The 13,920-nt window shown below is 43.7% G+C and overlaps 1 protein-coding gene across 5 annotated transcripts in view; it reads right to left on the bottom strand.

Moving 5' to 3' along the window:
- The window catches only part of cita (citron rho-interacting serine/threonine kinase a), a 118,082-nt gene that overhangs the window by 69,568 nt on the left and 34,594 nt on the right, over positions 1-13,920 (bottom strand). For all 5 annotated transcript variants that reach the window (XM_063211002.1, XM_063211003.1, XM_063211005.1 and 2 more), the window contains exons 11-13: positions 9,473-9,578; positions 8,653-8,796; positions 8,203-8,322 (exon numbers count right to left, since the gene is read on the bottom strand). In XM_063211002.1, the coding sequence (XP_063067072.1) occupies positions 8,203-8,322; positions 8,653-8,796; positions 9,473-9,578 (370 nt within the window). The remainder of the gene's footprint in view (positions 1-8,202; positions 8,323-8,652; positions 8,797-9,472; positions 9,579-13,920) is intronic.

Here is a 13,920-nt window from a genome sequence, read left to right as displayed (position 1 = left end):
GATCGAAGTGCTCGCCCGAAGACAGAGGGGTGCACGAGGGCAAGAGAGAAGGGGGGAGAGCCCTGAGTCATGGGAGACCTGGAGGAGCCAGAGTGCATGAATGACAATGGACATGGAAAAAGAGATCGCACCGAGGGGAACTCTGCATAGAGCACTGACCTCTGTCGAATCGATGCGTAGTACAGGTTACTGTAGGTAGGAGCTGAGCGCGCTGAGGCGGCAGATGGGAGACTGGATTGCTATTGATTGCTGTGCGGCGACGCGGAACGAACATGGATCTGTTAGGATCGGCATGGGTGCGTTCATTTAGAAGTGGATGGGGGGGTGTTAGATGCAATCGGAAAGCTGGAAAACACCTCCTGTTGCTATGACTACAGTACAGGGCATCTGTTGCAGTGTTTACGAGGCATCCAGCACAAGCTGAAATACCTCCTCTGTGTGTCTCTTAAGTGTGTGTGTGTGTGTGTGTGTGTGTGTGTGTGTGTGTGAGCGTGTGTGTGTGTGTGTGTGTGTGTGTGTGTGTGTGTGTGTGTGTGTGTGTGTGTGTGTGTGTGTGTGTGTGTGTGTGTGTGTGTGTGTGTGTGTGTGTGTGTGTGTGTGTGTGTGTCTGTGTGAGATGCACAGTGCCTGACTGATTAAATGGTCAAATACGCAGTTGGATTGCAAGTGTAGTGGGCTAGTTTTGTGTGTGTCCCAAAAATAAATTGGGCTCAAACATCAGGTGGCGCAATGGCATCCAATTAGGGGTGGGCGATATGGGCAAAAAAAAATATCTCGATAAGTTTTAGAATTTTCACGATAACGATAATTTGACGATAATTTCCAAAAACACTTGCAAAAACCAGTAGGGCCTATTTCAGGAGGGGCTGGTAATCAATGTGTTTGAATTGTACTGTAATTTGGCAGGGCAGGGTGAGTAAAGCAGAACATTTGTAGGCCTATGTAGCCTAAACTGCATGTTACCAAGAGGTCTGCATAAATGATGGCATGTCTACACTAGGCTACATCACAAAGCATGGCAGTATAACAAAGCTACACATTTATGCTGTCTATTATTTGTGCATGATTCCAGACTAATTTCAATTCTGCACTGGAGGTAGTAGTGCTGCATTTGTGTTGTAACTGGGGAGGGACAGAGAGTTGGGAGAAATGCTGTGCTGGAGAGCTTTTGAATTTAATAACATGCTCTGATCTGTAAAGTAATACTTCATCACTTTGCATGAAAACATATCCATGTAAATAAAAAATAGTTTTATAATGTATTGCTTATGATTCTGTTAGATGACAGCCATTTTTGACTGGAAAAGTGCATGGATAGGAAACTAGGGCAGCTGCAAATTGCGTGTTGAATTTCACACATTGTAATTTAACTCACTGCGCCAGTCTAACTGAACAGTACTTGTCCACCTAAGCAGTTATGCTATCTATACATGCAGGTGGGTGTTTGAGTAGTGAGTAACAGCCACTAATAGTTGTAGAGAACAACATTGCTTAGCCTAGTTCGCTAACTAGCATGCTAACTAGCGAATTCTCAGACCAGAGACAAAGCTATTTATCCTCCTAACTAGGGTGACCAGATGAGGTTTGCTGAAATTCGGGACGCTTTTTTTTTTTTGGGGGGGGGGGGGGCGTTGAAAAAAAAGAAAATTTTGAAAATTCACTAGGCCTATAGCGATGCAATTCAGACCTTTCGATTTATATAATAGCCTTAACAAGCCCTGACAACATCAAAATTAGGGGTGGGCGATATGGGCAAAAAAAAATATCTCGATAAGTTTTAGAATTTTCACGATAACGATAATTTGACGATAATTTCCAAAAACACTTGCAAAAATCAGTAGGGCCTATTTCAGGAGGGCCTAAATCAATGTGTTTGAATTGTACTGTATGGGAATTTGGCAGGGCAGGGTGAGTGAAGCAGAACATTTGTAGGCCTATGTAGCCTAAACTGCATGTTACCAAGAGGTCTGCATAAATGATGGCATGTCTACACTAGGCTACATCACAAAGCATGGCAGTATAACAAAGCTACACATTTATGCTGTCTATTATTTGTGCATGATTCCAGACTAATTTCAATTCTGCACTGGAGGTAGTAGTGCTGCATTTGTGTTGTAACTGGGGAGGGACAGAGAGTTGGGAGAAATGCTGTGCTGAAGAGCTTTTGAATTTAATAACATCCTCTGGTCTGTAAAGTAATACTTCATCACTTGGCATGAAAACATATCCATGTAAATAAAAATAGTTTTATAATGTATTGCTTATGATTCTGTTAGATGACAGCCATTTTTGACTGGAAAAGTGCATGGATAGGAAACTAGGGCAGCTGCAAATTGCGTGTTGAATTTCACACATTGTAATTTAACTCACTGCGCCAGTCTAACTGAACAGTACTTGTCCACCTAAGCAGTTATGCTATCTATACATGCAGGTGGGTGTTTGAGTAGTGAGTAACAGCCACTAATAGTTGTAGAGAACAACATTGCTTAGCCTAGTTCGCTAACTAGCATGCTAACTAGCGATTTCTCAGACCAGAGACAAAGCTATTTATCCTCCTAAGTTAGGAATCCTAACTATTTGGCTTTCCATAATCACAGACGGCTGCTAATTAAAGCACATAGTTTCAAAACGCCCTCAGCATCATGCAATGGCTGGTTTAATGGTTGAATTCCTCATGTAAATCCACCATTTGGATAACAGCAACTCTCCTCCACTGCCCAGCAGCAGCAGCGCTGCACGAGTGACACGGTCGGGAATCTCTCTCTCCCTGTCTGGCAAAACGCTGCAGCCCGCCCCCCTCAGCACTGTCTGCTCATTGGTTCACAGACTTTATTCTCCAGTTCACAACAACATTACTATTGGCTGAAAGGCTTGGCTGTCGTCGCTGTCTGAATGAGTCCTGTCACAGCGCTTTTGTTGATTTTAGCGACTTCACAAAAATATCTCGATATTGCAAAATTACTCATCGTCAAAACAACATTTACGATAATTTCGCAGACGGTATATATTGCCCACCCTTACATCCAATGCCCATAAATGAATTAGTAATTGGTGGTTGATATGCTTCATGGATAGTCTATGAAGTCCATACAATAGTGGCACTGGCTGTCCTTGTGCCGCCCTTAAAGTGATACTGTCCCATTTTTGGAAATAAGCTTATTTTACACCTTCCCTTGAGTTAAATAATAGGATTTTACCGTTCTCCTGTACTGTCAACCGTTTTCTAGTTATGACAGTGCAAATTTTACCTCCAAGCTAACAGTTAACATTGAGTCCTATGAGACCAGTTAGCCGCGAGCTGGTTTCATAGGACTCAATGTGAACTGCTAGCATGGAGGTAAAATTTGCACTGCCATACCCCGAGAACGGTTGAAAGTACAGGAGAAAGGTAAAACTCAAGGGGAGCTTATTTCCAAAAATGGCACAGTATCACTTTAAGTGTACTACTGCTGAAATGTCACTGAACCGTATGCATTGGGTTAAAAGTAGGGTGACCACCTGTCCGGACTTCGGCCGGACAACCCAGCCCCTTAACTATCTAACCTACCATCCTCGTGCCGTACCCATTGCTTCAACTCGCCGCCTCCCCGCCTCCGTGGAGAAACAGTGAAGTCGGCACTCTAAACCGTAGGCAGAAATCAGGGAGCAGCGCTGCCATCTTACCTCAGACTAACTCAGCTGCCAACAACAGTTTTACTTGTAAAACAAGATGTTTTGGGACGGATTTTCGCATGTCATTACCTCTCTCCGATAAAGGAGCCATCAGTAGGCTACCACTAACCTAATGTTGTATCAGAGACGGCAGGTTACGATAGACAATCCTTCAATTGCAGTCTGTATTATTTCATAAATATTTTTTTCATGTATTTTGGGTAGTCATGCATGCGCCAACAATCTATTTGATTTACTTTACTCAAAGTTATAAGGTCAGGAGTGTGTTTATCGTCGGTATTTGAAACGAGAGGCGACCGCTTCTGTTAACCTCTTTTTAAATGCAGACGCACAGATAATCATAGGCAACAACACGAGCTCAAAATAGCAGAAAGACCCTGTCTTTGCCCTGTGTGCAAAGTATTGAGAGCCCTCATTGTGAATGCATTTAGCGGACAAACTTACTTGCACCATGCGTTGCCAGTGCAGGAAAAAATAGGAGACAGACAGTAGTAATATAGCAATAATATAGCAACTTTATTTCACTTTCATACACTCAATCAAAGTGAACTAGTAGCCTATTTCACGTAGAGTATGGACCGTAAATAATAATCGCGGGCAGATTAAGGCTACAGCAATATAGTTCATTTGTTGTGCGAAGTCTGGAGTAACATGGCGGCCGCAGATATCGGAAACACGTCCGACTGTCAGTCTAGTTTGTGTCAATGACGTTGCCTCGCATCTCGAGGCCATAAGCACAAGGCGAGGATGAGAGGAAAGACAATCAGAGGGACACGCAGATGTCGTAAACAGGTCGTAAAAATGGATCGATGGCCACCCTAGTTAAAAGTGTATTGTGGTGGGTGGTGATGGAGTTCTGGAGTGCATTTCTAGAAAGCATCGTTGCTAGCTAAGTTGGCAACTTACTTGGTTGCAATGCCATTTCCCATTCGCAACCTACTAAGTTGCTAACTTAGTTAGCAACGATGCTTTCAAGAAACGAGGTCCAGAACAGTTGAACAGTGCCATTTGTCCATGCCAGTCAGGGATAGGCAACCTTGATCTCCACTCCCCTCTAGCACTGCTGTCAGACACTGCTGATGTTCTCCATGGAGATGGGGACACGACTTCAAGATCAAAATGAGTCACTACCCCCATTTTCTCGCTCTGCAACTCTCAGCTTCTCCCTCTCTCTTCATCTCTTTCAAGGGCAATGCACAAACACCAATGAAGAAAGTTTTGAAACCCACCCAGACTTTCCTTCTGTTCCATACATAAACCTTTCAGAATTAAATATGGTTCCATAAATTCTCACAAATCACATTAAAAAATAACTGCCTGGATACAAAGTTGACTTCATCACTGACACCCTGTAATATAAAATCGCTATTTAAATTCACAAGCAAAAAAATAAGTCATACTGTAAATTACCGGGGCACAGCCCAGCAATAACTGTCTCAGCATGAATTTGCAGTTTTTCCGCACTAGTTGCTCTGAAATAAGTTTCAAAATGGTAGCTGTGCCCTTTCACGAGGGCTAAATGAGAGTAATTTCCCTTCATTCTGGATGAATCTGCACTACACTCAGTAACAAGTGTTACCCAAATACATAGATGACATCTACAAGCCATTCAGAGCTCGCCATCCTTGACTCGATTAATCTCATTAATGATTGTGAATGGGTGGATAAAGTACGTACAACGGCCATCCTCACACAACCAAAATTACACCAGATATCCTGTAAGGGAGTGATAACTGCCGATGTCAACAGTAAAAAAAAACAAATGAACAAATTACTGCAGATTTTTTTGTGTGAAAATTTGTTCATAATTTTGTGGGGGGGAAACCCCCAAACAAAAACAAAGATGCAAAATGAGATTACAAGATCCTAAGAGTGTACATTTCATTGATATCAGGACAGCACTGCAGTTATTATGTCGTCATATCTATGTGCGAGTGTGTGTGAACGTCTCAGCACAGCTGCATGTAAATTGCCTCATAACAAAGTTTAAGAGTCGCTGGCAAAAGAACAACTCCGGCAGTGGATGCTGATTCAGCAGCGTCATCGATCCGCTGGTGCAGAGAGAGGGAAAGTGCCAGGCAAGGAGAGGGCAGCAGTGGAGTAGTACAGTGGGGGTGCTGCTGCTACACTACACACCCCTCAATGCAAACGGACTCGCACGCACTCAAAAATGTAAATAACAACAAAAAAACAAAACAAAACACAAACACGCATAGAGACACTACACAAAAATACTGTACACATTCATCCATAGACGCGCACGCACGCACACACACACACGCGCACGCACGCACGCACGCACGCACGCACGCACGCACGCACGCACGCACGCACGCACGCACGCACGCACGCACGCACGCACGCACGCACGCACGCACGCACGCACGCACGCACGCACGCACGCACGCACGCACGCACACACACACACACACACACACACACACACACACACACACACACACACACACACACACACACACACACACACACACACACACACACACACACACACCCATTATATCCAAAGTAATGACGTCAGGAGACATAGGAGGGAGGGACTGCATTTTGAAATAGATGTGTATAATACGCAAGGAAGACATTATCTAAGGTTAAAGTGATACGGTCCCATTTTTGGAAATAAGCTTATTTTACACCTTCCCTTGAGTTAAATAATAGGGTTTTACCGTTCTCCTGTACTTTCAACCGTTTTCTAGCTATGACAATGCAAATTTTACCTCCAAGCTACCAGTTAACATTGAGTCCTATGAGACCAGTTAGCCGCGAGCTGGTCTCATAGGATTCAATGTTAACTGCTAGCATGGAGGTAAAATTTGCAGTGCCTTCCCCCGAGAATGGTTGAAAGTACAGGAGAACGGTAAAACCCTATTATTTAACTCAAGGGGAGGTGTAAAATAAGCTTATTTCCAAAAATGGGACAGTATCACTTTAAGGGATCAATCAACGCAGAGAGTGAGAGAAAAGATGCGGTGGAGGCTTTTAGCGAATTAGAAACAGAGAGAGAGAGCAGGAGAGACAGTGAGAGCAACAGCGTGTGTGTGTGTGTGTGTGCGTGCGTGCGTGCGTGCGTGCGTGCGTGCGTGCGTAATGCATTTGTCTGAGGCCCCTTCTATTCAACTTGGTCTCAGTCAAGGAAGAGAGAAAAGAGCAGAAAATCTATTCCGCTAATTTGAATACACCAACCACAGTGGCCTTTGGTAACTGACACAGGTTCTCCAGCCAAAGTCTGACATTTTGATGAAGATACTCCTGTCAATGGAATGGGGATAACTGGGACAGACCGCTTTGTAGGCCAATGATAGTACATCATCAAAACACCAAAGACGGGTCAAAAAAAGCCAATTATCAAATTCATATCTCGCAGACAGGAAACCTTTGGGTACAGTAAAGGCATTTGATGTGATGTGATGTCTTGGGATCAGAAAGTTGAGGGAGGAGGACTTAAGTGCCCTTGTGCAAGACAGTAACCATACACAGTAGTCTGTCCTGCCTAAAATAACATTCAGTTGATTTGGATAAAAGAGTCTGCCAATTGCCATGGAATCATTTTTGGTGGGAAATCAGTATATATTCATTCTTGCTTCGTTCAGGACTCAATAATGGCCCCCATGAAGCAATAATAGTTGTAAGTTTAATTTCAATTAAATTGTATTTGACCAAAAAAATCCATGCATACAAATGACGTTAATTCAAAAATGCCTTCACACAGCAGGGGGACCTTGAATGCCAGGCAACTAGACCAAAGATGACCTATACCGCTGCATTTGTGCCTAATGATATTTATAGAGTCTGTTTCATTTGTTAGATCAACTTAAAAGATTAGTGATTATTCACAAGACAAGAAGGCATACTATTTGATATTACATAATATCACGTGTATCTATTGTGTTGGATACTTTGATCTGTTAGCGTGGTGCTGAGACCCATTGAAGGGGAATTAGCAATCAGCAGAGAAGAGAGAAGGGGGGGGGGGGTGAGTTGCGTGTGGAGATTAGTATCGGCTCCATCAGATAGAGCAGTGAGGGGTCTGGGGGATTAGGCAGATCAGCACAGGGCTTTATCGGCTCTGATACGGCCTTTCCTCAGGCCTGCCTACCTGCCTGCCTGTCTATATGTCAGCACCAGCTGAGCAGTGAGTGGCTGCAATGAATTATACAAAAAGTTAAAGTAGTAGGTAAAAGCTTGCCCATCCAAACGTCTGACCTGGGAGCAGGACAAACAAATAACCAGATAAAAAGAGAGAAACGATTTTTTTGTTCCCACTTAACTGCTTTAGATAGAAATGTAGCCTCTCTGGTTTGAGACTAACAGATAGGCAATGTTGTAGCAAAGCAGGTATGGCATGCTCTTGGAAAGGTTGAAAATTGATTAAATTGATTGTAAGTAGAGAGAGAAAGAGCAAGCGAGAGCAAGCGAGCGAGCGAGTGAGTGAGTGAGTGAGTGAGTGAGTGAGTGAGTGAGTGAGTGAGTGAGTGAGTGAGTGAGTGAGTGAGTGAGTGAGTGTGTGTGTACCTGCTCCTTGATCTCCTGCAGCTTGTTGCTCTGCTCCCGGATATCGTGTAGCAGCTGCAGAGCCTTGTCGTCCTCCTGAGACACCTCCACCCGCGCCTGCTCCAAGCTGCGCTTTAGACTCTACATGCACACATCAAAAACACACATTACAAAATATGCATTTAATAAAATATAGCCTTTTAACATTTTTAAACACATTCTGCATCATTTTTCATCCCTTTCCAAATATTTTCATGACATTCTTCACTGGTTTTTATTTTTTGCAGATGGACACATAGTGACAGCACATCTGATCTAACATGACCTCCAAAGAACCCTCCACCTTCAGCAGATGACAACACGAGTTTCCCATCCAAACACACAAAACGCATGATGGACAGCACATGACCTTGAACCCTGCATACCCAGATGATGACGCTGTTACGAGCCCCCAGCCCCAAACAGACTCACGCTGCATTCTGTGATGTAGGTGGCTAGGTCCTGCTCCAGGATGCTGCGCTGCGTCTCTGAGGCCTTGAGCTCCACGTCCTTCTGTTGAAGGACTGACTCCAGGTCTGTCATCTTACGCTGAAACCGCGAGATCTCCTGCTCCATCTGGTAGGCCACAAACACAAGCACCCAATCTGAATGCGCTTTACAGCCATTGCTCTTACAACCCAATGACAACTTTCAAAACAGTTCTTTTCAGATCAAGTGCGCTCAAATCCAAATGAACAAAGTTCTACTATGTGTGAGAAGCCGCACTCTCAAATATAAATCTAATAAATGTAACGATACAAGACAGACGCTTAGATACTAAATATGGCTTGGGCCCCCGCAATGTGTGATATGTCATGCATTCCAAATAAACCATCACTACGACTTACATTTCAGTGTGAAAAATTCAAACACAGCTGACTATATGGACTATATGACTACTGTATATGCACCAGAGCTTGTTATGAATGTAACCGTCTAACCTCCCCCCATAAAAGCAATAAAAAGTTGATCACCAAAAATATAAAAATTCAAACGAGCCATCTTATTTTGGTGAAAGATCACCAGCCTCATCACACTAATTAATGAAAGTAAATGAATTATAAACACCTAATGAGACAGGACGCCTGCTGCGATAGTCAGTTAGGTTGAAGACTCATTAATGAACCTCTCCTTACATGAAGATCTTTATGATACATTAACAGATTACTGATAAGAAAAATGACCAATGCTCTCCAAGGAAAGCCAACACTCACACGCACACTCGTATGCACACATGTATGCACGCTCATACCTTGTGACATTTGTCTTGTGTTTCTTGAAGTTCTTTGCTTTTTAGGTGAAGCTTCTTTTCCATGGAGTTGGTCTTTGCAGGAGAATTCAGGCCTGCAGCCACTGATCTGAAGCACGGACAGATAGGGAGGGGAGAGAGAAAGAAAGGGAGGGAAAGAAAGAAGAGGGGAAGTAAAGGACAGGGAGAAGAATGAGGAGATATGGATCAGCGAGTTTTAAACAGCACTTATCAGACATCTCTAAAGGGATGAACCATAGTGACAATCGTGATAGACAGCACTGAAAGCTGGCTGCACTATCATGCCATCAAGATAGGCTGTAAGCAGGACTCGCGATTAATGTGTTGGCTGAATGCAGTCATCACAGATACCCATCTCTCCAACAAAACAAAGAGACTTCTGACGAATTCCAACTGTTTGAGAAGACTTTAAAACCCCCTTTTTTGTCAAACAAAGCACCTGGGTAAAACCAAAGTCAGTCATGAAGCGCCATCATTACTTTAGTCTTAGTAGTCAAGCTTAGTAGGCAAAGATAGATGAATATATTCGAGAATGCTTTATCATATAACATTGGAAAAGGGCTATGGAAAAAGCATTAGGAGTAGTCATGAGATTGCATAGGTATAAATAGAAATACAAGTACACTTTATGAATACAATATAAGCTTTTATGAATGGGTTTGTCTTGCCAACACTTAATAGAAAATTACTGAACCTTTGTTAAAATAAATTTAAAATCATACAAGCACACAACATGACATGTTTTTTCTTTGTCACTCAGCCAGCTCAACTTCTGTGTTCAGCTGAGGATATTTGAATTCATACTGAGAGACTCTTATCTCTCATGGCAGAAAAGAACACCAAACAAAACAAGCCCATGCTGATTGATTCATTGATGGATGTATCTCGGGATTTGATTAGGAAAGATGTAACACAATGCAATTGATTTTTATATGTATTATATCAAACAAAGTGTTGTTCATCAGCCTTTCTGTTCTCTGTGATTATAGCAAATTGCTTTGAAGTGGGGGAGTCAGTGTCAGTGTGCGTGCGTGTGTGTGTGTGTGTGTGTGTGTGTGTCTGTATGTGTGTGTGTGTGTGTGTGTGTGTGTGTGTGTGTGTGTGTGTGTGTGTGTGTGTGTGTGTGTGTGTGTGTGTGTGCGTGTGCGTGTGCGTGTGCGTGTGCGTGTGTGTGTGTAAGCGAGTGCGTGCATCCGCGTATATTTACCATGCCAAGCACGGCAATGCCTTGGCCACTGTTTATGATAATGGACACGAGTTTGTTCTGAGGGAAAGTATAAGCCTGAGAAAAAATATACATGTCTGATGCTTGTGATGTGCATCTACCACCAGTAACAAAAAAATAATAATACAGGCAGAGAAGAACACGAAAAAGACGCGAAAATTAGATGCTTCCTCTGCACAAGCGGCGGCAGTTAATATTGTGCTGCATTGTCAGGGGGCGGACCAAATGGCTGTGCAGTTGGCCGCTTCTCCAGCATCCACAGACTTTATTTTTTTCTGCATTGGCCTTGCCAGGATCTTCCAGTTAATCTGCTGAGATTCAACAAAATATGTTGTGAGAGCTTATGAATATACAATCCTATGATTAGCATTTCCTATTAGCAAACCATTTGTAAAACAAATTACAGCTGACAAGATATTCAGCAACAGAGCTGGAGAATGATGGTGTTAAAAGAGAAAATGCATCAGCATTGGTCAAGGCCACATCCTTCCACGTACAAATTGGCCGTTATCACCAAAAAGGCCAAGCATTTAGTAGCGCATACTGTATCAGGTCATTGTGCTAACATTATACCCTTAAACAAAACTTTGAAGTGCTAATTGAAACTTGGATGTTAGCTGTGATATGACTTCAGGCAGTAATCCAATTTTGAAATTCAAGGCTAAAGCAACTAATTTCCAACCAAGCCACTCACCCAGTACAGAGACAGGTGGTTGTTTTTTAGAGGGAAAAGGAAAGTGGTTGCAGTGCACCACTATGCAGTCATGATGAGCCATCTATTGGACCGTATGAGGGATGGGCATGGGGAAAACATTCTACGTCCTACAGTCCAGTAGTGCAGTTGAATTGGAGCTTAGGTCCAAAAGGGGGAACCACTGCTATAATCTAAAAGTCAGGGCCACCGTGTGTCACCAAGGTAATTTTATATATAAACATGCAGAAACATTAACTCTGTTATTGACCTCTGCTGGTTTTAATGGGCAAGTGGCACACTGGGGCTGATCATATGTTGCTCTTCAGGACCTCTCATGCCCCTGCACTGGTCGTCACCAGCCTGCCTGACGTTAGTGCTACTACATGTCTCATTATCTACCGTGGGGGAAAGTGCTGAGGCTCAGAGGAATCACACAATCATGGACCAAAAAAAGGAGATAAATAAATAAAAAGCTCATTCGGCCCAGAGGAAGCATGCTGGCTTTCTGCTGCCGAAATGCTGATGTGTCTTCTCTTCGGAGGGCCTGAGGCGAGAGGGTGTGTGTGTGTGTGTGTGTGTGTGTGTGTGTGTGTGTGTGTGTGTGTGTGTGTGTGTGTGTGTGTGTGTGTGTGTGTGTGTGTGTGTGTGTGTGTGTGTGTGTGTGTGTGTGTGTGTGTGTGATGTTTGCACACACAACAGGGGTGGGTACACACCCCTCTAAAATATTGCTGCTTCAGTTTCAAGGTTCTGCTTGCACACAACTGAGGCAGGACCTGCGCCACAGGATGAAAGGAAAGTGAGACAGCAAGAGTAGGTGGAGGTGAAGGTGCAGGGGAAAACGCACAATATGGTTGATTTAATTTGTTAGAGAAATATATGCAGTAAAATGGTGGATTTAAATCATATACAATAAGGTAAAACCTAGAGTAATTGAGAGAGAGAGAGGGAGATCAAGAGAGAGTGGAAGAGAAAAGAGAAAAGAGAGTGATAAAAAAGAGCGCCTTTGTTCTCTGGTTCATCATGCAGCTTGGGCTCAGACACAGATCCTGGCTTAAGTCTCTCGCACAGGACGCTGATTTCAATTCAGCTGGAAAGGGCGAGACGGCATTCCGTCTTCCCTCAGCTGAGAAGATTTGAAGCAGAGGGGATTGGCTCACCACCATTTCGTGAGCCGAAACACACAGGAAACATTGGCTTACATGTTATATAGTGGAAGTAATGAGCCATGTTCCTTAACATTAGGGCTTTGCTGAAGGAGCAGGAGGAGATGGTGGCAATATTTCTTTCACACCACCACAGAGAGAGGGAGAGTCTCTTCGTCTTGTCTGCTCCCGAAGAGGACCCATCCCACCACCCCCCACTCCTTCACAAATTGGGATCCTTGGCATGTTGCGTGAGAGAGCCTTGGAGGGTGTCAGTCATAATGGATTTTCTATTTAATCACTTACCCCAGCGGCCGCCACACGGAATCAGAGGAGGATTATAATGTTCTCCGCTCTGTTATCCCATCCTCCTTACACTCTCTCAGAGAGAGAGAGAGAGAGAGAGAGAGAGAGAGAGAGAGAGAGAGAGAGAGAGAGAGAGAGAGAGAGAGAGGGAGAGAGAAAGAGAGAGAGAGAGAGAGAGAGAGAGAGAGAGAGAGAGAGAGAGAGAGAGAGAGAGAGAGAGAGAGAGAGACTCACACCAGAGAGGGCTACTCAGAATGCTCACATTGCCACACACTATGTCCAAGTCTGACCTACAATAGCTTGGAGCATGGCCGGTGTGTGAACTGAAGGAAGCACAAAGCTGATTAAGTACATTCCTCTCCTTGCTGCTGGATCTAGCCCAGCCGATGTTCTGGTGAGTGTAAGGACGTATGCATGTACAGTAATGGACCAGTGAACCACTATATTATCAGCAGACATGACGCCCCTATCATAATGGGAACCATATTCAAGCTTCACCATATAACTATGAAAAATGTAAGTGGTGGCCATGCATAGGGAGAACATGGTGCTTCTAAGTCATTTCAGCAGCTGTAAGTTGGTGAACTGAACCATGGTCATATGCAGGATGGTGATTGAACGTAAATGACGGCAGAGAGGGGGGGAAAGTGATCTAAACCGCGGTGATTCCTACAGTGTCTCCAAAAATGCTCAACTCAGGGTGTGTTTCTTTTGCTTAGTCCCAGCTTTATGCCTTGAGCAGGGTAAGGGTCTCCTCCAGTTCTATGGTGAAGGCACAACCAACACCTCCTACTTGACTACATCCCATGAAAAATAAAGATTTTGTATCATGGGTAAAATTCAGAGAAAAATCAGATGCAATCGTTTCACCCCTCCCACCCGAAATCAGTTCTGCAGGGATTGGTAAGGGTGGGGATTGAACCCGCAACCCTGTGATGTACAGTCACATTCCCTAGCCATTACGCCACTGCTGTACTTCTCGTCTGACTCCTCTGAGTTCTGACTCCACACCCTATGCATTGTCACGAAGCCATCTCTTCAACTCGGTCTGTCTTTCCCAACA

This window comes from Engraulis encrasicolus, chromosome 11, assembly GCF_034702125.1.
Source record: "Engraulis encrasicolus isolate BLACKSEA-1 chromosome 11, IST_EnEncr_1.0, whole genome shotgun sequence".
Lineage (NCBI taxonomy): Eukaryota > Metazoa > Chordata > Actinopteri > Clupeiformes > Engraulidae > Engraulis > Engraulis encrasicolus.
The sequence above is the reverse complement of the archived record's forward strand: the minus strand, read 5'-3'. Positions and strand labels throughout refer to the sequence as shown.